This window comes from Pipra filicauda, unplaced genomic scaffold (genome assembly GCF_003945595.2).
Source record: "Pipra filicauda isolate LSUMZ 115617 unplaced genomic scaffold, ASM394559v2 scaffold405_size854913_pilon, whole genome shotgun sequence".
NCBI classification, from domain to species: Eukaryota; Metazoa; Chordata; class Aves; order Passeriformes; family Pipridae; genus Pipra; species Pipra filicauda.
The window spans coordinates 307,096-332,446 of record NW_024104538.1 but is presented as its reverse complement, the minus strand read 5'-3'; the positions used below and the strand labels follow the sequence as shown (position 1 = coordinate 332,446).

At 36.0% G+C, this 25,351-nt stretch overlaps 1 protein-coding gene across 2 annotated transcripts in view; it reads left to right on the top strand.

Annotated features, from left to right (window-relative positions):
- Nucleotides 1-876: 876 nt before the first annotated feature.
- The window catches only part of KIF6 (kinesin family member 6), a 158,308-nt gene continuing 133,833 nt past the window's right edge, over nucleotides 877-25,351 (top strand). For both annotated transcript variants that reach the window (XM_039385334.1, XM_039385333.1), the window contains exons 1-6: nucleotides 877-971; nucleotides 1,828-1,937; nucleotides 4,787-4,861; nucleotides 13,078-13,225; nucleotides 15,787-15,896; nucleotides 24,536-24,665. In XM_039385334.1, the coding sequence (XP_039241268.1) occupies nucleotides 906-971; nucleotides 1,828-1,937; nucleotides 4,787-4,861; nucleotides 13,078-13,225; nucleotides 15,787-15,896; nucleotides 24,536-24,665 (639 nt within the window). In that variant the 5' untranslated portion in view covers nucleotides 877-905. The remainder of the gene's footprint in view (nucleotides 972-1,827; nucleotides 1,938-4,786; nucleotides 4,862-13,077; nucleotides 13,226-15,786; nucleotides 15,897-24,535; nucleotides 24,666-25,351) is intronic.

Sequence of the window (25,351 nt, the reverse complement as noted above, 5' to 3'; positions counted from 1 at the left end):
TTCTGAGACAGTTATTTATTCATTTGGGAGAGAAAAACCTTTTCCCTACTGTTTTTCTTATTTGGAATACAAGTTCAACATACTTTTACCATATCCGAGTAGAAGAAATTTCTATCCTCCTCCGTAATCACGTCCCTGATTTTCCACTTAATTTAAATTAGTTTACTTGTAATCACTTGTAATCTGATCTCTACCACTATGTCTCACCAAAATGAACGCCAAAATACTATCATGTTGACTCTTCAGTAACCACTTCACAGAGTAATGGGGTCCTGTTGTTACTGCTCTCTGTTTTAGCTCTTGTAACAAGACGACACCCTTTATTTCCCACTAGCAGTTTTCCCCCAACCCTTTTTATACTAGAATTAAGGACTTGATGCCTTCATTGCCTGTAATCTAGGTACTTTGCTTCAATTTCCCTTTATGGTGTTTCAACCGCATAACAAGAGAGACTTCCCTTGAGCCTTACACGGATGAGCCGAGCCCGAGCAGAGCCATGCCGACACACAGGTACGGCACAACAGGTCAGGCGGGGAATTCCTGGCATGCCCACGGAGCGCTCCACACGCCACACCAACCCCGCACCTCTGGGATGGGCAGTGTGTGTACAAGCTCCCTCTGCTCACAGCCGTGACACTGCGGCCTCGGGGAGCACCGCTGGCGGGGAATTGCCATTAAGGGCCAGGCAGGCAGTCATCCCTCGCAGGTGGAGTCCGGCTCCTCCCTTCTCCAAGCCCCTCCAAGGCCACCCGAGGGCGTGAGGTGGCTCGGGGCCGCCTCCCATCGCTGCCGGTCGCGGAGCGTGCGGGGTTACCGCGCTCGGTGACCGTGCCGGGTTACAGTGCCGGGTCACGGTGCTCGGTCACCGTGCCGCGCTGCCGTTGCCAGGGGCTCGGCGGGCAGCGATGGTGAAGGAAACTATCCGGGTGTACGCGCGGGTGAAGCCGCTGGGCAGGCGGCAGCAGGCGGGGGTAGGCCGGGGAGCTGTGCCGCTGTGCTGCCACGGGTGGAGTGGGGCTGCTGGGGAGAGCCGAGGGCCGTCCCGGGGGCCCGCGTCCCCCCGGGAGCGGGCAGGGAGCGGACCCCCCTCCTTGCAAGGAGCTCGGCCGGCTGGTGAGGGCGGAGGGGTGGGTACGCGAGCGGGGAAAGCCACAGCCTCGTCCTGCGCTGCGAAGCCTTAAGAAGTTCCTAAAATCACGAAGTAGATCTTAGGCTGTAACTGCTGGGGGAAGGGGCGAGGAACTTTCTTTCCAGCCTAGTTTGTTAGAGAAAGGCTCCGCAGGAAAACACTTGACACTGGTCACCGGGTTTATGCAGTTCAGCACCGTTCTGAGCATGGGAGGGGAACGTGTAGCTCCCAGGGTATAGCTGTACTTGCAAGGAATAATAAAGATAATGAAAGTGTTCCTCAGAAACCGTGCATTTAGGTCTCTTGTTTGTCTTCTGGTTTTAAACCAGCTCAACTCATTTTGTCGTAGCCTTTCCTAATGTATTCTTCCAGGGTTTTTTTGGAGAGGTTTGCACTTGGGGCTGTGCTTTGTTTTTCACAACACCACGGATATTGAAGTGGTTTAGTAAGCAAGTATGTCAGGCTACACTTTTGTTTCAAGTATTGTTGTAGTGTTTACATGGTGACAGAATAATGTTGGTATATGCTGGCTTTGTTGTATAATAACCAAAGGAGGATCTGGTCAAATATTTAGTGAAATTTGTACAAATTTTTTCTTGAGGCAGTTACAGGTGCTAAACTTACATAAGTGTTATGTCTAAGGGCTATGCTGTTCTATTGGTGAAATTATGCTGTGAATTCATATCCATGCTTATTAGAGTTATTCAGTGGATGATGAGGAGGATCTTCTCTCCAGTCTGGAGATTACTGTGCCACGTGACTTAGCAGATGGGTTCGTCAATAATAAACGAGAGACCTACAAGTTCAAGTGAGTAAAAGCATTATCTTTACTTCTTCTGCCTTTAGTGATTGCTATCTCTACGTGTAGTGATACAGATGTACAGAATCAGGAAAAGTCTAATCTTAAGTTTTGGTATAGGTAGGTTTATTTTTATACAACTCCCTAACAAGAGGAGTACTTCAGCATATGCTCTTCACCACGAGTTTGATAGCATTGGGTAAAGTTGTCTGTCCACTACAAGTCATTATACGTTTCTAAGTCTTGTCTCAAAGGTTGCATTTTCATTTATCAATTCTTCCCTTTTTACCAATTGTTTTGAATTTGTGCATGATGAGTGAATGCAGGACTGTGTGTGCTCTTGTGATCTAATTAATTGTCGTAGGCTAGCTAAAAGTTGTCTTGATGTAAAACGCTCTGTTTAGGTAACTGCGTTCCAGACATTACCAAAACAAGATATAGAAAAACAGAAGTAGTTGAAAGAAACAAAACTTTGGTTATAGAATGTAAATGTTTATTAGGAACTTAAGGTCTCTACCAGCAATATCAATCAAATATTTTCATCACTTCAGCAGAAAACTTTGAGGCAACATTTTATAATTTTGATGATAAATAAAGCTAGATATATAATCACTTCTAATTATGAGGGCAAGGCTGTCTTTTTCCAAGTAGAATATTTTTTATTTTTTTGTAATAATGAACAAGTCGATTTGTTGCTCTATGCTGTTAAAAAAGAGAGCCCTAGATAAACATCTGCACTTCAGACTGATGTCATTTTACATCAGCTAAGGAAATTTGCTTGGGAAGAGAGGAGCTGCCCTCTCCAAATAGATTAATATGCAACATTAGTCTAGGTTGCAGATGGCCAAGCCTGACTTAATGAATGCTGATATTTTTTTCTGACTCTATAATTTATTAGTAAGTCTGTAGAGGTGGATTTTGAAAAACACCATGTCTTATTACCCATAAGACAATGCAAAAATAATTCTGTGGAGTAAGCATTTATTTTTCCTCCATGAAACTCATTCTTTCATGCAGTCTATTTATCCTGGTCACATCAAAGATTATTTTCTTTTGTTTTTACTCTCTTGTATGGGAACCAAACACAATCTCGGTTGATTAAGCATTAGCAGGATAGAATGTATGCATTTATGTTTTGTGTATTGCATTTGTCTGAGATACTGTACAAATTGCCTGGGTCAGCGTGGTGCCTTTCTGTATACCCGGTGTCTGCAATGCTTTTCTACATACCCTGGGAAGTTCTATGTGAGTGTATGTTTCCAAGCAGGGGGAACGACACAGCCAGACACCAGCAGTCCAGGAGGTTTCTGGAATATATGGATCACAACTTCCTAACATACCATCAAAAAGCCAACGAGGGGAAAAACTCTGCTGCACCACGTATTTGCAAACATGGAAGAACTGATGAGAGATATTAAACCTGGGGGTAGCCTAGGTTGCAGTGGCCATGAGATAGTGAAATTCGGGATACTTGCTCAGGGAGCAAGGCAAAAAGTAGGATCACAACCCTGGACGTCATAAATGCAAATTTCGACCTGTTCGCAGACCTGATTGAAAGAATTCTATGAGACACATCCTTGGAGAGAAGTCCCGGAGAACTGGCTGATTTTAAAGGATCACCTCCTCCAAACTCAGGAACGGTCCATCCAGATGAACAGCAAATGATGCAAAGGCATCTCAGTGGTGCCCACGGACAGGACAAGAGTTAATGGACACAGATTGAAATACAGGAAATACCATAGAATCATAGAATGGTTTGAATTGAAAAGGACCTAAAATATCATCTAGTTTCAACACCCCCTACCATGGACAGGAAGCCTTCCAGTAGGCCAGGTTGCTCAGAGCTCCATGCAACCTGGCCTTGAACACTCCCAGGTATGGAGCATCCACAACTTCTCTGGGCAACCTGTTCCAGTGCCTCAGTAAAAAATTTCTTCCTGATGTCTAATCTAAACCTACTCTAAGTTTGAAGCCATTCCCCCTTGTCCTGTCACTACATGCCCTTGTAAAAAGTTTCTCTCCATCTTCCTTATAAGCTCCCTTTCGGTACTGGAAGGCCACCGTCAGGTTACCCCGAAGCCTTCTCTTCTCCAGGCTGGACAATCCCAATTCTCTTAACCTTTCTTCATAGGAGAGGTGCTCCATCCCTCTAATCATCTTGGTGGCCCTCTTCTGGACTATCTCCAAAAGGTTGATGTCCTTTCTGTGCTGGGGACCCCACTGTGAGGTGATCAAATATTGAAACAGGTTGCCCAGAAAGGCTGTGGAGCCCCCATATGTGGAGATACTCAACGGACCCCTGTTCTATCTGAGTCTCCTTTGAGCAGGGGGTTTGGAGCAGATGGTCCCTTCCAATCTCCAGAATTTTGATTCTGTAAGGCAACTTCAGATTTTTTATATAAAAAGTGACAAAACATATTGAATTATATATCTCCTTGTGACCTATAGTAATAGTGCAGCAGAGTGAAGGAAATAGCTATGAAAAAATGTAAGCCTTGCTGTACTGGTGGGATGCTGTATTTGGTTATAGTGTAATCTATTTATCCAGGATTCAGTGTGGTGCCAGTTACAAACACTGATTCACTTGATAGATTTAAAATACGGTTTAGTTTTTTCTAAGCCACATCATTTTATCAGAGGATTTTATTGTACAGATCTTGTCAAAGCAGCTCTGTGTACAGCCTATTTATGTACAATAGCACAACAGCAAGCTGTGGTTAAGACTACAGGGAAAACATTGTACTAAGTTATGTAAGCCTAATGATGTAAACATTGACTATTACAAACACAAACAAAAATGTATGAATCAAGTAGTGTTTTAGCATTCTAAGAAATTTTTATTTGCTTAATATTTTCAGATTTCAGAAAATTTTTGATCAAGAAGCAAAACAAGATGTGATTTTTGACAGCATTGCCAAACCAGTAGCAGAATGGTACGTTTTGATCTTGCAAGTAATCAGGATGATGCTACTTTTGCTTTTTTTGTATTTCTCAGAGGAGAGCTGCCAAGTCTTTGTCTCATTGTTGTGTATATTGATATTTTAATTTTCTAAATACTAACATATCTGAATCTAGGAGATATACAATCCCCTGAGAATTTTATGTATGCAAGGGTTCCATTTTTGACTCCTGAAATAGCACTGCTGCTGTTACCTCTTATGTTGTATAGCCATAGAAATCCACATCTGATTCTTTTTTTTGTCTGCAGTATAAACTCACTTCATTGCCTTAGAAAAGTATTCCCTATATTGTTTCACGAAGAGGTAAATCTAATGAAAATCTTATCCCCCTGTTTAGTTTTCATTAAGTTAGGGATGCTCATTAATACCTGTGGAGATATCCCTAAATTTTGCCCTGTTAGTTTTGTCTTGACATGTAAGGCAGTGCTTTTGGTCCTGTTTTTGTTTTTCACCTCCATTTAATAATCAAGCACTATTCATATTTCACAGTTTGCAAAGGCAGGCATTTAAGACTGATGAAGCTCTCTGCACTCATTGTGTGGATTGAATGCCACTCCAAAACAGGTGGATTTCCCAGTATGCCATTCTCTTTGCTCGATTTATTGTCTGAATTGCTGAAGTTTGTACTGGGTTTAGTGGGGGAGAAAATGCTGTGCTGCAGGAAGCAGAATTTCTGCATAATGTTTGCTTATCAAACTTACTGCTGAGAATCCAAACTTGTAGGGAGTTGGGAAGTATTACTTTAGATGCCAACTTCTTTCTCATTCATTGTCTGGAGTTTGTCTAAGCTATGATTCTGCAAGTTATTCCTCACATCTATTGCACTGTCCTGTGTTTAGGACTGTAGGAAAACAGACATCCTCAGCTGGACACTAAGCCTTTCTCAAGTTGTTATTTGGAAGAAAAATATATCTATCTCTTTATAGTTTAATTTTATTTTTTTGCCTATTTTCTTCTTTGAAGTCCAACATAAAGCAGAAGAGTAATTGACAGTGAAAATGAAGAGCCAGTGAATTTGAAACTTCATTAGAAATAGTTAAAATAGATTTAAAAATAATATTTGTTATAATATTTTCTCACCCAGAAAAGATTTATTTGCTTATCTGACATCATGACATGTAGCTTCAGATTAGCTCATACACTTAACTTTAAATATTTCTGGGTTCAGTGGTGTCTGCAGGGAGAAAAAAGTCTTTATCTTATTTGAGTTTGTTTGGAAAGAGAAGGGTTAAAAATCTTGTTGTTACATACTATGGATTTAATTATCCTCAACAAAAGCTTGGGGTATCAAAATTAACTAGCAACAGACTGGCTAATTTTTTTCCCTTTGGAGTGTTTTGCTAGAATGTGGAAAGATTTTTCAGTCGAATAATTCATCTATACAGTGCTCTAATAAACAAGAAGTGGTATTCTTTTCCTTTATTTCCTTGGCTGATACAGGACTGTTATATATTTATTTTCTCCATTATGTAGGCTTTAGTTTTGGGGTTTAGATATTTTTAAGTATTTAAAAGTATTTAAATACTATTAAAATCAGTGTTGTTTAGGCATACAGTTATCTCCAAATAGTCAAATCTTTATCTTTAATGCTAAAATTGATTTATAAATTCATTCTTAATGAAATCAAGATTTTGTCTTAGTGTTATAATGTGCTAAAGCTTGTATTCTTGTTCATGTTTGTGTTGTTAGTGATAATACTGAAGGATAATTTTACTTGTGTTTTTGTGATAGAGTAGGTAATAACTGAAGTACGTTCATGTTTCTCATTCACCTCCTTAATTTTTTATGGTTTTTTAGGCAAAAATATGTATTTCAAAATATTTTTATAGTCATGAGGTTCCTTGGTTAATGGAGTCCTGAACTGGGCCTAAAAGTTATTTCACTCTATAGTTAATGACTTGATTTTCCTTTCCATCGTGGGACAATAAGAATTACCCTATTTCTCTGAGAGACCACAGTTTTTCATGGCAAAATGTTCTTCGTTATTTGTTTCTTTCAAAGTCAACATTCTCCTGCATGAAAAAGCTGTTGAAAATACATTTCTGGTTTTGGAGTCCCTTTACTAAGGGAACAGTTTGTGTGTGTGTATTGCCAGGGAAAAGAAGTAGTGGGAAAGTATCAATGAAATACTTCAGTAACATTTTAAGGCTCTTTGCCATGCATACTTACAGTCCTGAGAAAATTCAGTTACAGACTTGAGCGTTCAGAAAAAAAATTCTTGGGCATTGTTTAAACTAAAACCAGCAACGCAATGCTCAGGATTCTAAAATCTTTCTAGTTTATTCTTGGAAGGAACTTCCATACAACTTTCTTGTCTTCCCCTCACCCCCTTTTTAAATATGCTTTCTTTGATGCTGGACCACTACTTTTCCTTCTTTAAGTCCAGTTACATTGTCATCTTGCCTGTGGTTTCAGAGGCACCAGACATTAGTTTGTTTAATTTGCTTCTTCAGTCAAAAGTCCCTGCCTCTGCAAACTATTATAAGCATGTGATTTGCTTGAACTTTTTTATTACTTTTTTTGAATCCTTGAGTCATCTCTTGCATGGTTTCTTTTTATGGTTTGGTTGTGCCTTCCTCTTTTCCTTTTTATTTTAAATATATATTCATGGTAATTCTTTTGTGCAGAGTCAACTCGATGTTTAAGAAGCAGCACTAATTCTGTTATTGTATCAGAAACAGAGAAAATAAATAACATCCTACTTTTACAGTCTGCTAATGATTAAGTATTGTGTTAGCAACAGAACAAGGCTACTCTTAAGATGTTTCAAATGCTAGTGTTATGATTATTAATGCAATCAGAAATTAAGTAAAAATATTAACTGCTTTGAATTAGTTTTCAGTTCTAATATGGCCAATACTTTGGTATTAGATGTCTTGATTTATTAAAGAATAACATTTGAAAATACATTCTCTTCAGATGTCTCATGAAAATGAGAAATACCTCAGCTGTTTATAAACCTAATGACAATCACCTATGTTCTTTTGAAAGATCTGAGAGCCTCCAGGACAATGCTCCCATTGCCTCAGGTTCTGGTTTGTTCCATTTTGTCCCTGGATATATTTGTCACACAGTATTGGAAGTAGTGGTTTGGCTCATCTGCACCACAAAAGACCTGTAGAATCTATGTATAATAAAAGGACATTTTTTTTTTTGGATGTCAGCTGGAAACAAAATTGGCTTCAAATTTCCCCTAAACTGAGAAATTGGATAGTAATGCTAGCAGTTCTTTCTGGAAGTGAGTACAATTATGAGGCAATAAAAAGTGAAAAGCATCATTGATGTTTCATTTAAAATGACTACTAGTTGCTTGTGTTTGTTTTGACTTAAATTGCACAGCTTAGAATTGTTCAAGAAGGCTGTTTGTTATAAGTTACAGTTTGACAGCTTTGATTCAGAGTATCTTTGTGCCACTTGTCTGTTTATGGTGGTTGTGGTGGAATTCTAAATATATTTAGAGATCTTAGTTAAAATAGGAAATTATATTACTTTTCTTTTCCCTTAGGAAAGCTCTTTTGAAATTTCTAAGGAAACTTGCCTGCACTAAGGTCTCAAAAACAGTTACATTGGCTTTGTTTTTTAAAGATGAGACATTACCAATTTAGATTTGTTCCACAAATCTGGCAAAGACATAAAGAAAAAATGTCATACTGAGATAATTTGTTTATTTTAATTAAAAGAAACTTTAGTCTGAGCATCAAATGATAGAAGATACCTAAAAACTGAGTCTCTGAAGACAAATTCTCCCTGAAAACTTGTTTTCCAGATCCTGCAAATTAACTCCTTCCTTTCTTTTATCTTCATTATAATTTCTGGAGGCAGGTTTTGTGAGGACTGTGTTGATTTTTATATATATATATATATATATATATGAATGAAAGTGAGGGACATTGGTAGAATATTTCAGGTCTGCAAGAACTGAGATGAGGAGAGGGCTATCAGTGTCCCAAGATCAAACTACAGGTGTTTTCTGCTTTTTTTCATCAGTCTAGTATTTTAATTTTTTAATATTTGAATTTTTTTTCAATCATGTGCCTTTTTGTTACTACTCATTTAAAATGAAGATGGCAGAAATCAAATTAAAATAATAATATGAAGCTGAAATAAACTAACAAAATCAAAATAATTACATTTTAAAGTTGAAAGTTGTTTCTGGTTCCCAGGATTTTCTCTTACCTATATATAAACATTTACAGAATTTAGTCCTTAATAAGGGTGTTTTGTTGTTGTTTTATTTATTCATATTATAAATTTAGTAAAAAACTCTCAACTTTTTCCACAAATTAGACTAATTAGGTGAGAAGGAATCTCTGGAGGTCATCTGGTCCAACCTCCTGAGCAAAGCAAGTTTTGTGAGATCACATTTCTCGGGCCCTTGTCCAGTAGAGCTTCAAAAATTTCCAAAGATGGAGATCCCCCAATCCGTCTAGGCACCTGTTCCAGGGCTTAATTACTTTTACTGTGAACAATATTTTCATTATACCCATTTGAAGTTTCTTCTCTTGCAACTTGTGACCACTGCTTGGTGTTCTACCACTGTAACTCTCTGGGAAGAGTTTGAGTCCATCTCTGTAAAAATCCATTGCATAAGGTGATAATTAGGTACATGTATGGCTTTCTCTTCTCTGGGTTGATAGGAAACAGTTCCCTTGACTTCCCCTTGTGTGTGATGTGCTGCAACCTGAACTAAATTGGTTCTATCAGGCTCACTCCAGTTTCTTTAGAGCATTTTTCATCTACTGGGGAGTCCAAAACGGGAGGCAGAACCCAAGGAGGAGAGTTTCTTTTCTTTTTTGCAAATTTTGATGGTAACTGTTCTATTTGATTCAGCAAAACCAGTGCAGCAGCAGAGGAAGCAGAGTTCTTCGTTGTACTTAGGCAAAAGCCTCCCTGAAGTCTCATTAGCAATGAGCACAGAAGCAAATGAAAAGTTCGGTGTCCATAAACTTTAAATAGAACAAATGATCTTCACTGGAAATTAAAACAAAATGTAGTCAGAAAAACCAACCACAATAAAACAACCTCAGTCTGCTTTCAACCTCTGTCTACTGTCACTGGGCTTTATACCACTATTTGTATTGTCTCGGATACTCAAGGACAAAGTACTGAACGATATTTTAGACTGTAGTAACGACCCATAAATTGTCTAGCTCTCACTTGAGGAATTTCTCACTTGAGGAGTGTTAGACAGTTGTAAACATAACATATCTATCAATTTAAGTGGAATTACTTCCATGAGTTATACTTTTGTATCACACCCTATATTTAGGTGCATGAGACAAGGCAGTGGAGCGACTGAAAATGTCAGTACATAACTCTGTAACAACCATTCATTTAAATAGGGGTCTAAAATGAATTTTCAAATGAAAAGCATGTATCTTACTGTGTATGTTTTTAAATCACTACTAATTAGGGGTAAGTTAGAACATGCAAGTTAATTGATAAGCGAGTAAGAAAATTTGAGGGGAAAATCTGCATTGTGTTACTCTCCTTTACATTCATATATGAGTCCATACTAGAAAGAATTGTCCTATGTCTGATAATTGATACAAAGTTGTACTAACAGCTTCTACTTAGCAAGATTGTAAGGGAAGAGGCAGGGTTTTTCTAATGTCGCCAAAAAAAGCCCAATAATCCACTGAAGCCCTGAGCCCCATCTTCTTTTTTCCCAGTTATTGGTGAGTTTAATACAAGATGCTTCCTCTCTCTAAATACCTGGTTTTTTTCTTACACTTCTGGAGTATCATAGTTGCAGCTACAGTGCTACAGAATATCTTATTCTTCCTCAGTGTTATTGACTAAGTCCTTATATGTAATGACCATTTCTTATTAACTCTTTTTTTTTCCTCTGGACTCTAAGGATTTATTCTTTTTAACTGTCTTACCGCCATGCTTCCCCATGTATCCTGTTAGTCTTTAGTCATCAGGGACAGAGTGGCTGGAGAGCAGCGACGCAGAAAGGGACCTGGGAGTTTGGATTGACAGGAAGCTGAACGTGAGCCAACAGTGTGCCCAGGTGGCCAAGAAGGCCAATGGCATCCTGGCCTGCATCAGGAACAGTGTGACCAGCAGGTCCAGGGAAGTGATTCTTCCCCTGTACTCAGCACTGGTGAGGCCACACCTCGAATACTGTGTCCAGTTCTGGGCCCCTCAGTTCAGGAAGGATATTGAGGTGCTGGAGCAGGTCCAGAGAAGAACAACAAGGCTGGTGAAGGGACTCAAACACAAGTCTTGAGGGGAGAGGCTGAGGGAGCTGGGGTTGTTTAGCCTGGAGAAGAGGAGGCTCAGGGGAGACCTCATCACTCTCTACAACTCCCTGAAAGGAGGTTGTAGCCAGGTGGGGGTTGGTCTCTTCTCTCAGGCAACTATCGATAAGACAAGAGAGCACGGTCTTAAGCTCTGCCAGGGGAGGTTTAGGTTGGATATTAGGAAGAAATTCTTTACAGAGAGAATAATCAGGCATTGGAATGGGCTGCCCAGGGAAGTGGTGGATTCTCCATCCCTGGAGGTTTTTAAGATGAGACTGGATGTGGCACTTAGTGCCATGGTCTATAATCATGGTGGTAGTGGATCAAGGATTGGACTTGATGATCTCGGAGGTCCCTTCCAACCCAGCTGATTCTATGATTCTATGATTTCTAGTTTAGGGACTTTCTGTTTTCTAGCATTTAGTAGCCCTGAGAGAAAATTTTTCTTGTGATTTAATCCAATCTCTGCTGAAGCCTGTGTGAAATTTTAACATCCAAAACATGGCATGGCAAAGAGTTGAACAGCTTAACTATGTTCTGCATGAAGAATCATTTCCCCTTGCTTGTTTTGAATCTACTGTCTCTGAGTTCTGTTGATACCCCCTGCCTTTTGACTACTCGTTACTGTCTTCAGCATTCAGATACTGTGACAGTGGACACTAGAAATTACTAAGGTAGATAAATGAGGTGTTTTATAATAATAATTATTTTGATTTTTAACATCTGGAGTCTAAAATCTGTATAAACTCTGGGCATTTTGGTTTTTGGGAGCAGATGTTCACTGTAATTCTTTTCAACATGTTTCTGCTTTTGTCTCTGACATCCTACTGTAATGGATTAAAATAAGCAAATTGGCAACTACTCAGGCCTTTAAATAAACTTAAGTAAGTTGGAGAATCATTGCGTCTCTTGTGGCGCCAGACCAGCAGCTATCTATACATATGTTGCTTTTCCTCTTATGCAAGGGTTGTTTGCCCTCTTTCTATTTATTAAAATCTTAGCTTATTTATCACTTTTTCAATAAACAAAATGCACAAGAAAAATTGTAGCTTTTCATTTTGTTTAACAGAAGTAGTAGGTCCTTAAGCACAGTAAATCAAATCCGAAATTTAAGTTTATTAAGCTTATCTACTGTTTTGGTGGAAATCAGATGGAAGTCAATGGTGAAAGTGTGGTGAATTAGAGAAAGATATTTGAACTAGACTTTTATTAGGCACTTCTGCAAATAGAAGAAAGAGATGTGGAAAAACATGATGAGTCTGAATGGCATTTCATGCTATGTCATTGCACAGCTGTTATGACTGTTCCACAGAAGCTTCTTGTACAATCACAGTTGTAACAGAAAACTTTGCTATTACCAATGAGGTTTTGTGTGTTTTCACAGTAAATGAAGACTTTGCTACACTGATTTAAGCACAGGTTCTCCTGCACACCCTCATCCAAAAGCAGTCTGATAGTTTAGTAGTATTCTCAGAATAAAAATGACCCCTTGTATAACTGTATCCTTACATGAGTTTCTAACCACAATATAGTTTTCTCTGTTTGCATTGAATGAAGTCGCATGTGAAATATTTCTAGATTCTTGAGCTGTTGTGTATTCCTGACCTCTGCAGACTTTAAAGAGGCTAAATATCATCCTTGCACAAAAATCATAAGCCAAAGAAAACACTATGAAAAGATAGTGTAAATAGTAATAAGTATGATCAACTAATGATGATATTGAATGATGGGGTAAGTCAAGGCCTCAGAAAGTCCTTCAGATCTAGAGAATTTAAATTCTATAGATTCTAGAATACATATCTTGAAGTGTATTCTTTATTACCGAAGGCAGCTGCTACATAATTAAGAATTGCTGTTAATTGTGTTTTGGTTCTATACAAAGTTGACTGTTAAAAATACGTTCTGACTCAATAATTATCTTCTCTTTTCTTGATTGTATAGTGTTTTGGCTGGATATAATGGTACTATCTTTGCATATGGTCAGACAGGCAGTGGCAAAACTTTTACCATCACAGGAGGAGCAGAACGTTACAGTGATCGAGGCATTATTCCCAGGACTCTATCTTATATTTTTGATCAACTGCAGAAGGTATGGAACATGTTTTCTGTTTATTTTTAATGTCCAGTTTACAGATACTTAACTATTGCAAGAGGCTGTTTCTGTTTAGAGGAAGCCCTAAAATTAATGCTGAAGAAAATATCTAACTTGACACAATACTGTATGCAAGAATACATTTGTAATAGTTTTGGTTACCTGACTTATTGCAATAGACTGAAAAAAATGGACATCAGTGGAGGGGTTTTTTTGTAGGTTTAAGAGCCATGCTATTTTTGATTGCTGCAGCATACGTTCAGATTACATAATTGGTTATCCTTCTCTTAACACTTATATCAGCTCCACTCTGGTTTTGTATTCTATGCACTGCATTTCATTTTGATATTCTAGGCAATGAAATGAGTGAATAAGTGAAAGGATTACCAGAGTAAGCACATTGATTGTTCATTATGTTTATTACGTTTGCAAGAAATTTCATTTTCCTTTAGTGTCTGAAATACTTACATGAGTGAACACAGTCAATCATTCTGGTGCTTTTATAACTATAGGAGGCAAAAGTGAAGAGAGTAGTTTTGTGTAATTTATGTTTTGTCTCTTCATTTACTCCACCAGGCCTATGATTCATTAAAGATTAATCTTCACATTTTAACAAAGCTATTTAATTAAACCAATTTAAATATTATTTGGCATCAACATCAATCATTACATTGTACTTTTATACTCTGTCATTCATGTAATACAGGGTACCAGTTCATATTCATAAGGTATATGTCTCAGTCACATTAACCTGCCCTGTCTCAGTAAGGGTTAACTACAGTCAGTAATTACTTTGGCTCTTTGGAAGTATGGCTTTGGCACATAAAAGTACACATAATATTGCAGGTGCACAAAAGCTTGTTATTGTGGCAGTGGAAATGAAATAAAACCCCATGTGATCATGTTGCCTTAGACCTTCTGCTGCATTCACATGACCCCATGGAGGACTTTTGTGGTGAAAAGTGAACAGGTTGATTGTGCAATTGCCGGCAATGAACAGTGTCAACACACCAACATTCTTTTCTAATGCTAATTATGTCATAAAACCAAAATAGGATGAAAACTAACTAGTTTATTTGTCATCTTCTCAGCACATAGTTTCTACAGAAATAAAAAAGTTTTCCTCTTCAAACTGGATTTTGAATGAGAAGTTATACCTGATTATGCTTATAGGGATATTTCTGTTTTCCTGCCTCCAAAGCATGGTGTTTCTTTCTTGGTGCATCGTAAAGAATCTCTTCTTGGTGTTTTATCTTTCCACTTGCTTTTCTTTTCATATCTTTCACCTGTTTCTTTATATCTACAACTGTGCTTTGGAAGATGCTGACATAGTAGACAAGACATCTGCCTTCTAACCCTAAGTAGTATGAAACAGGAGACAGTGAAATCAGGGACACAAAATACAAGACTTGTGAAGCTCTGAGTTGCACAAAGACAATGCAATTTGAAACCAAGGAAAGAAAGCTTTTTACCCTAAATGAGAAGCAAATCAAGCCCTTTGTTTTTAATAACATCTCCTTTTAATTTAGAAATTCTCATATTTCCACAGTTTCCTGTTTGAACAGTTTCTTACTTCATTTTTTCCATCCATCTGTAGTGTATCTTTTAAGTCATATCCCTTGAAATAGTGAACTGTCATTATCAATAAAATAAAAACCCACAGGAAATAACTATTCAATGAAAATGAAAAGTTATATCTTGAAGTATTTTGAAAAACAACAGCAGTGGATTGGATTATTAAACTTCTACTGTGATATGAGTGCTTTCACAGTGGCTTCATCTGTCTGTGAAAAGAAGTGACTGGTTTTTGGTTTTTTTTTATTTTATTTTGGAAATCATAGCCCACTATTTTGAGGTTTGGGGCAGAAGAAAGTTCTATCTGCAAAACCTAGTTGTGTTAAATTACATTTTGGCAATGTAATATACCAAAAAAATGTGATTGCAGAGAACAGTGACATCATATACACTGTTTAAATGTTATAATAAAGAGAGTGAAAAGCAGTATGTATCTGATGTTTCTAAATGGAGTAAATCTTATTTTTGTTGTTCCTTGCTTGTTTTTTTTTTTTAAAGCATAGTTTTTCTATCCATAATATGAGGGTTTACCTTTTTGTAATAGCATTCTTTTCTTGGTGTAGATGTGAAAAATGTCATGTTGCATTGTTCTGTAAGCAGGCTCCCATGTTCTAAATGTACACAGACTTTTCTAGGTGTAAGGAATCAGTTAAAAATCCCAGACTAAACTCATGGGCATGGTGGAGTTTTGGGGGGGATTTTTGTTTTAGTGGGTTTTGTGTGTGTGCGTGCATGTGTCTGTTTTAGTTGGGGGGTTTTATTGGTTTTTTCTTTTTTTCTTTCTTATGCCTTTATGCATATGATAACAGAAAATATGAAAGCATAAGAAATTGATAATGTACACCATACCCAGGAAAAGAAAAAGAGACAGAGTGAGAAATTAACATAAAAGCAGTAGCAATAAATTTGTTATCTAATCTAACTCTGACTTTTCTTTATGGCACTTCCTTTTTTTCTATTTTTTTTTTCCTTTTCTTATCCAGGACAGCAGTAAAGTGTATACAACTCATGTTTCCTACTTAGAAATCTACAATGAATGTGGTTATGATCTGCTGGACCCAAGGCATGAGGCCTCCAGATTGGAAGATTTGCCGTAAGTAATAGGACTACTTAAGAGAATCATCAAAACCAACAGGAATCGTTTTCGTATACCCTGTAGCATTGTTTGGGGCCTTTTTTGCAGCTGTGTTACTGATCTCAGTGTTAATTTAATCAGTATACTTTGTTTTCTCAATTTTATCAACACTGCTTTAATTTTCTGTAATTTTGTATGAATAGAGGCTGGGGAGACTAGATGGGAGTAACTGAAGATGAAAATATTAAAAGTGTACTTTGCAAAGGAGATCTCTTGCAGCCACTGAAAACAAGAGAAGGTACTTGTTTTTCTCATGACAGCCCGTATGGTATACATGACTGTGTGGGGCAGAGACATATGTAACAAGCATTATTTCCTTGCAATAGTAGTGAGAAAAGCTCCCTGCTTCTACTTGGGCCTTTTCCTTCAAGGATAATTATATATTTTTCTAGAATATGCTTTGAGGAAATAAGGTAAGTAACAGCTAGAAAATAGGCCACAAGGAACTCCAAAGAACAGGGTGTTTACTTCAGAATGGATGATTATTATAATAGTTTTCATTGGTCAAACACCAGCACTTACTAATACTTGGAGAAGGGTAGTAAATCAAGGTTTGTAGGTCATGAACACTCCAGCCTGCTGAAATTAAAAAGTTCTAATTTGTAGGAAATCCAAATCCTAGTTTCCAAGTCTGAAATAATAGTTTATAGTCTTTGCTATGCAAACAGTAAATGTTTATGAATAAGTGAGTTGTTGACTGGATTTGCAAATGCTTCGAAATAATGCTGGGCACTATAAACTTTATCACTCAACATAATGGTAACAGAAACATGTAAATAGCAATTAAATAATTGCTAATATAAGAGCAGGAAATGAACTGAAAACTTGCAATGAGAAAATAACTGAAAATCAATAGAATTTTATATTTAAATGTCTAATTATGTTATTTACATACTATTAAAAGAATTTTATTTATTAAAAAAGTCTTCCAACACAATATTTTACTGTGTTAGAATAGAGCTTTAGTTTTCTACACAATGCGGGGTATCTAGGACATACTTACAAAAAATTTTCAAGATTGATCTTTATAAAATGAACTAGTCTAGAGATTAGGAAGGCAGCAGACAAATGCAGAGTATGAGACAATTGGTCTCATTGTTTTGCTTTTTTCACCTGTAAAATGGAAGTAAATTTTAGCACCTTATGACACATTGGTGCTATAAAGACTGTGTATATTTACCAGTGTCTTTCATGGCAAAGTTTAGAATTTTAATTTAAGTTATTGTCTGCTTTCTGTGCTATGCAGACAAAAAATTTATATCAGAGGCTAATTTGGGTAATAATTTAATTTTTGTGCCCGTTTTTACAGTGCAGATTTTTTCAAGGTTTTATGTAAAAAAAGTCTGTTACACTTTATTCAGCTTATTAAAGTTAATGCTATTAAGTTATTCAAGTTTATTACATTATTAATATGATTTATTAAGTTATTTGAAATATTTGAAGTAATTTCATTTGACATTTTATGAAACTGAATTTATTCAATTGAAATAAACTTAATTTGAATTATTTAATTGAAACTTTGAAACAGATATTTGGGGGTCATATAGCCTGGAAAATATCTCATATTTTGAAACTAAGTACTGACTATCTGCCAATAATTATGAATTTTAGAGTCTCCAAATTGGTTTATGTATGGTGATTCAATTAAGCTTAAGAGTAACTCCTTGTTATGTATTAGGCTATTTAAAAAAGTAAATGTTGATAATTTGGTTATAAATTAAGGATAAAGCACACTGGGATAATCATAATTATCTGTAAATTTTCATAGTGTATACTATTGCAGGATGGGTTTTAGTGAGATAGTAAATTTTTCTGTGCAGAGTAATCTTAACAAGTGCTTTAAGGTTTTATTGTATGTGGACATTATTATTTCCAGTACGTCATTTGTCAATTAAATGTGTTCTGTACACTAAAACTATACCTTCACCAGTCATATTAACTCATAATGCAGTCAGGGGCAGGAAACGGGGTATGCACCACCACATGTGTAAGAGTATTTAATTCATACAATATCTTTTGTTTATTTTTTAATATTGTAGTTTGAGAATTCAAAATTTAAAAAAATATAGTGTCATTCTGAGCTGGAAAAGGATTGTGAATTGCAGGAATGGGTAGTTGCATGATTAATTATTTTAATTACTCGAATAATTTTCACATATGACAAAATAGAAGTTACGTGTAAGTAGTAATCACATATTTTAAAATTTATCAGATGTTTATTATCTAATATGTATTTAATATTTCTGAGAATTTTATGTGCTTAAAACCTTGTAGCAAAATACTAAATAACCTGACTTTCTCAAGTTTGTTTGAAAGTGTATACTTAATGAGAATATTAAAAGGAACTAGTATTTGTTGTACTGTAAAAGGGTCACATGGTGCATAATTTTCTGTTGAACTCCACAGCAGATCATCTAGGCTTTAAGCACCATACAAAGCCAAAGGCAGGGTATTTACCCAATGTGCATGGGTAAATATTAGCAGTCAGTCCTGATACTTTCCCAAGTATTTAAGATGGACAAGAAGAGTATTTAAGAAATGTGTCATTTTAGAAGAGTAAGCAAAAAGATTAGTTAACCTCATAAAGTATGCAGATTGTTTTGGAAGAATATTTTTTTATCCATATTCCTGCACAAGAAGGGGATGGAATTTGAATCAGAAATATGTACTTCTGTCTAGCAAACTCTATGTTAATGGGTTAATGTTACCAGTTCAATGAAAAGAATAAACACAGATTGCACTCAGGTAATAGAAGTTATGAAAAGCGCACTACAGGCTTGTTGCTAATACTTGAAAAATGAGACATAAAATTGTATTTGATGTTTAAGGCAAAGTGAATAAATAAATTTTTTAAAAATTGTCCATTGCATGATTAGATTTGGAATCTCAGCTGCTGAAGTCAAGGTTTTGTGTGTAGCCATACTTAGTATTTTCTATAGACTATGAGATTTTCATCTTTAATCATTTCATTAGAGTCTACCAGGTGAGAAGGGAAGAAACTCTCACAAAAAAAAATCCCTGGTTTTCTGGAAATAAATTCCTGAAAAATGCATAAATGTAGCTTATATATCTGCACATTAAAATTTTAATGGAGAGAAAACAGTTTTCTTGATGTATGATATTACATGTAGCCCATAGAAGATATCCTTTGATATACCTTAATGCTTCATCCAAAATGTCTTAGTTTACAATTTTGTTTTGCTTATACAAAACTGACAGTGTTTTAATTTTGTGACATTGTAGCTGAAACCCAGCATATGCAGATGCAAAAAACCTTTGAAGAATCTTACTTGTTAGAATGCAAAAATTGAATTTAATATTGACAATCTAATTCTGTTTGTAGCTGTAGAGAGTTCCATGTTTATGCAAGGAAATTATGATTGTTTTCAAACATGTAAAAAGTATAAAATTGTTGCTATAAAATACAGCTGGTAGAAGACTATTTAAATACTTACTGCCACCTCATGTTTTCAAAAAAGTTTTGCAGGACTGTTCAAATTAGGAATATTTTTCTGAAGCTCTGAATTTGTGTAAAAGCTTTTCATCTCCAACAGATTCTCTGTTGTAGTGTATTTGTAATTTATATAACTCAATGTTACTCAATCTAACAAATTTCGCTTTAGTTACAACCTACCAGTACTCTTCCTAACTAGTTAGTATTATTTATTAAGAAGTGAGAATTTTCTTGGCAATGAATAATTACAAAAAAGTAAAGAAGGAGGTTATACAACTATTAGTCAAGAATGACTTGATTAAGTCATAGACAACTAATAAGTTACCTCTTTACCTGTCCTACAGCAGGTGACTCTCTTGCATGTGAAGGCAAACTAAAATTAATACTGGTTTGCCTTAGAATGTTAGCCTTTAAACTGCAGTAGTTGAGGAGCTACTTCTCAGGGAGCTTAGACAACCATTAATCAGGAGTGATTTGTGGCACTTAGTGCCATGGTCTAGTAACCATGGCGGTGTTGGATCAAGGGCTGAACTTGATGATCTCAGAGGTCTTTTCCAACACGATCGATTCTATGATTCTATGATTCTGTACAGCCAAGGGAAAATGCAATCTGAACTTCAAGCCAGCATAAGTGATTCCCCACTTTTTCTATGAAGTCCTCTTTGAGAGGGAGATGTGGAAGTTTAGGTGTGATGCTGTCAGACTTTAAAAAAGAAAACCACACTTGAAGCTAAGAACCAATTAACTTCAAACATCAACAATGATGGGTGTATCAGTATATATTAGTAACATATATTAGAATTGTTATGTTTCGTGGGATCAATATGAAATATTTTCACTTTAAAAAAAATCTGTAACTGAATATTGGTTAACTACCTCAAATGGGTTTGTACTCTTCTATTCTCTGCTGCTCTCCAAGGACTTTAAGAGATACCAAACTACTGAAATGGAAAACTAAAACAACTAGTATAATAATTCCTATGCTATTAAAAAAGAAGGATAAAAATAAAAAAGGCTAAAGGAATAATTTTCAACATATATAGGAAATATATTTTTGTAAGGTTAAGCTTTTCTGTTTGTTAATGAGGAGACAGCTTAAAACTGTTCTGAATCATTTCTTCAAAGATTTGATTTTTTTTCGTTACAGTTCAAACTATACTTTAAATGTATACAATAACTTCAGCATACATTATATATTGTTTATTTACATCCAGGTTTTATGTTGATTTGTTTTCTGAAAATCAGTAGTAAATCAGTGAAATTTCTCTAAGGTGACTTTTCTAAAAGCATTTGATGAATAAATTAATTCAAGGCAACTTTGCTTGCTAATGTCAAAGCCTGTTTAACAAACTTTTTTTTTTTTTTTGGTACATGAGATTATTGCAGTTGTCTGCAAATTCTAACATATTTTCTATGTTTTTTTTGTTACGCAAACCACCAGTCTCATTGTTTCAGTTTGGACTCCTTGTTTAGCATGGTCATGTCAGGGGGAGAGACAGTGCACAGCTCTTTCCAGATCTCAGTAAGAGAGCCCTGACAACAAATGGCTTACTAATGTAACTGCTTCAATTAGACAGAATAAGAAGAGGAATATAGGTTGCAAGTAAATTACATCCCATCAGGTGCTGGGTGCCCTGTGTTTGTGCAGCATTGGACAGGGCCTGAATGGATTTCTCCACGGTGCACTGCACAGAGCAGTACAGTTCCAGTCCATGGAGAGAAGCTCTCCCTTTTGGCCTTTTGAGCTATTATAAAATTTGCTTACAAGAAAACAGTTCCATTCTAAAAGGTATTCTTATGAGAGCTTAGTGTATTTATTGTGCAGCCAAGGGATCTGCGCAGTGCGACACAGGCCTGAGTGCCCCTCTGTGTGTGCAGCACATCACAGGCTGTGCCTGCTCAGGGTCACTGTTGTGTGAATCACTCACTCCTAAATGTGTAAGTCTCCCAGTCATGTCTGTTACATGCAGGACAACTAAGGTGTGTTTTTGTTGTCTCACAACAGAATCCATTGGAGACAGTGGGAAAGACTTCCTATCACAGTATGACGTGTCGAGCAAACAGTCTGCACAAATACTTACTCATCTCATAATTCTGCCATGTCTCACATGCCAAGGAGGTTATGCTCTAGGTCTATACTTCAATGGAAAATCATATCTGTGTTCTATTGAAAGTTGTGTTGGTAGCTGAATAACTTTGTAGCCTTGCCTCTTGAATCAGTGCTGACTTTGTCCTCTATTGTGGTATTCAGGGAGTTGTACTTCTGAAAGATCATTTTTTTGGGGTGATCTATAAAATTATTACCTTGATCGTTCTTTCTTAAAACCTAAACCTCCTTGCAATTTTACAAGTCATTAGCTATACTTATCCATTAATTTATTCTATTCTTCTAGACAGACTCCAAGATGCATGCTTGCTGCTTTTCTCTTTTATCTTTTTCCTAAATTTATTGTTGACTGTATACTCTCCTCCTCACATTGAAGTAGTATCACTATAATGTATTATCATAGAAGGTGTGTATCCTCATGTATTATTTATTTGTATCATTATGATTAATTTTTAATTGTTTATAAAGTTTTTAATATTGTTCTAGATTTCTAGAGATGGATATAATAATAGGAAACTTGATTTTTAAAATCGTAATTTTTTCCAAAATATTTTAAGGGTTTTTTTTATTATTTATATGAGAGGGTGTTAATTAATCAAAGGTAGCTTTAAGTTCATTGTTTGCCAGTAACAAGAATTTCATAAATTAAAGCAATCAGTGTGCAAGGCTCTACTGCATTAATGGCAGCTCAGCTGATGCAGGAAAGGGCTGGAGCTAGTAAGAAAGCCTGATCCCATCCTACAGGCTTCCTAACCAGTTACTAATTCCATCCCTTAAGCCAAATGGAAAAAATTCTTTGTTTATAAAGAATACAAAACCTTGTCTCTGCCTTCTTTCAGTCATTATGGATAACTTCACAGAATTTTTCCACCCAAGTTAGAGCCATGAAATGTAAAGATTTTACTAATATAGCGAATGTACTCTAGAAATTATTGTCATGCTATATAGTAACTTTATAACATTGTAAAAAATAATTTTGTTGTCGTTTTGGAACATACCATTCTGAGGAAGTTTTGATAGATGCCTCTCTAGATGTGCTAATGTAGGCTTCCATTTGGAAATCTTCCTAATAGTTGCAAGGCCACTGTATAGGAGGCTGTCACTGTTTTGTGAGGTCTGCACTGTCTCATTTCTGATATATTAATCTTCCAGAGCTTTACATCCAAATTAACATCTTACTTCTCTGGAAATTATTTCACAGAATCACAGAATATTCTGAGCTGGAATGATCGTTGATCAAAGCGTAGACTGAAAAGATCCTTAAAAGTTTAAATACTATGCCAAATGTGCATAATAAAACAATATTGTTTTCCTAAATTGTAAAAATAGGTAGATGATGCTTACCGTGCAATTTCAAATATTAAAATTAGTCAGAGCATCATACTGCAGTCAGAACCACTCTGGGCTTTACTGTGTCATGCATGCACAGGTGGAATTGCAGATAGAATACAACTTGACAAAGCAAGAGCAGAATTATGCTTTGGGGTTTATGCTTTGAATGGGGAAGCTGAGTTTTCTGACTGTATTAGTAATGTCTTACACTACCACACAAAAATAGGGCTATCCTACATGGAAAAACAATTGTTATGAATACTAAAGAAGCATTGTGTGTACTTTTACATGTGTTTATTCTTGAAAATAGTGAGTATATTGCAATTGTTAAAATTTTTTCTGTATATCTATTCAAATGTTTTGACCATCAGACTATGAACTACTTCCCCAATATCTAAGTGCAATGCTATGGAATGCTGCTTAGATGCTTGATTTGATTCTGTGAGTTTGGGGGAAAAAAAAAAAAAAGACAAAACAGAACAAAACCATATCTTTCTGGTTTTGAAGCAACTTGAAGTAATTAACATGCAAGAACTATCTACTGATAGAAACTCAAGCCCCATACTCCCTCTTGTGGTTAACCCTGAAGAACGTGAAAAAGAATGTATATACATATATGTATACATATAGGTATATATGTATAGATATAAAGTATTATCTGTACTTACACAGAAAAAAATAGGGTTTTTTATTAAAAAACCCTCTAACTTCTAAAAAAGTTCTAACTTGCTTGTTTTGAATTGTCTCAGAACATGTAATTCACCCTGAAGCATAGGTTATTTATCCTCAAATTTAGTGTACTTCCATTTTAACAGATTCTTCCCTCTGGGAGTTTTCCAAAGCCAGTGAGGCAACTACTTGGCTTCCATGTTGGATACTAAAAAATGTTCCAAATGAGGAGATCCTAATGGCTACTCAGTAATGCCAATAAAGTTTAAGTAACCATTTCAAAAGAAAAAAATTCTTATGTTAAAGGACTATTTGAATAAATGAGAGGGGTTTTCAGTAATATTTAACAGCTCTCTTGGAACTTTTGCCATATCCTTGCTACTTGCATCTAACTTCCTTTCTGTAAACTTTACGGCTTATAGAAGTACAGCTAAGAGTGTTTCTGACGTCAGTGGAAATAAATAAAATCATTCTGTTTTCTTGCTTTTAATTTAAGAAAGGGATAATTTACAGTTGTAGTTACTACCATTTAAGAAGAATGAAAGGAGAAATAGTCTTTACAAATGCAAAGTTATTAGAAACATGTTGACTACAGATGTGTTGATTCTGAAATATTCCATGCCTATTTGTACATCAAGATTATGGTATGTTTTGTGTATCATCTGTGCTTGGTAATAGAAAACAAACACCCACTTATTATTTGTTTGTGATGATTCATCTAACCTCTTGCTCTTGAGAGTTTACTATATCTCATTAAAATAAAAATCCTAAAGCTTTCTCTAATACTAATAGATTTCATATATTCCTTTTCTGTGTGAAGGTTTGTAATAAAGGAATAAAAAGAAGGTGACAGATTAAAAAAAAATCAACACTTCCTTTAATGGGTATCATTTATTTTTCACATCTTTAGTTCTTTCATCATGATTGATTTAGATTTCACCTTTTAGGTACATACAATCAAAATGAAAGTATGGAACAAATATTGCTTTAAAACTATAGTTTTCATTTGGTGGTTGTTTTTTATTTTCCATATAGAAAAGTGACAATAATGGAAGACTCTGATCAAAACATTCATCTGAAAAACTTGTCTCTTCAGCAAGCGACCAACGAAGAGGAAGCCTTAAACCTACTCTTCTTGGGAGACACCAACAGAATGATTGCTGAGGTGAGAATTGCTGCTCCAAATCCTCCTTAATGCCACCAGAGTTAAAATGGTCATAAACCTCTCCACATAAGATGTATATATTGGAAGTCCTTGGAGATAAATTAGTATATTCTTTCTGAGTGTATTTCCACAGTGAAAGTAAATAAGCTGCTTTCTGATGACAGCTTTCACTTTGCAAAGAGCTTTCTATTTTCCCATAGTGAATCTGATTGGTGGTTGTTGATGTCTTAACTTACCGAAATTCAAATAACTGGAATACAAAAGTTCTCCTAAAGTATAGCCTGACTTTTGAATGTGGCATGTATTATCTTACATATACGTTTAAAGATTAGAAAACATGCCCTTACACAGCATTGTCAGCTACAATTCCCACAGAAGTTTTTCCCTGGAAGTGTTCGACACCAACTTGGATGAGGCCCTGAGCAAGCTGGTCTAGTGGAAGGTGTCCCTGCCCATGGCAGGGGGAGTTGGAACTAGGTGATCTTTGAGGTTCCTTCCAACCCAAATCATTCATGATTCTATGATTAAGTACTAAATTGCCTTTGAAGTGCTTACCATAAGTTATCAGTCCCTTCTTTTTTTTCTTATTATTGCATAAACATGTTGTGTTATGTGTAAAAATAGAACAAAAAAACCCAACAAAATTCCAGCAAAAACAACCCCCAACAAATAACAACAACAACAAC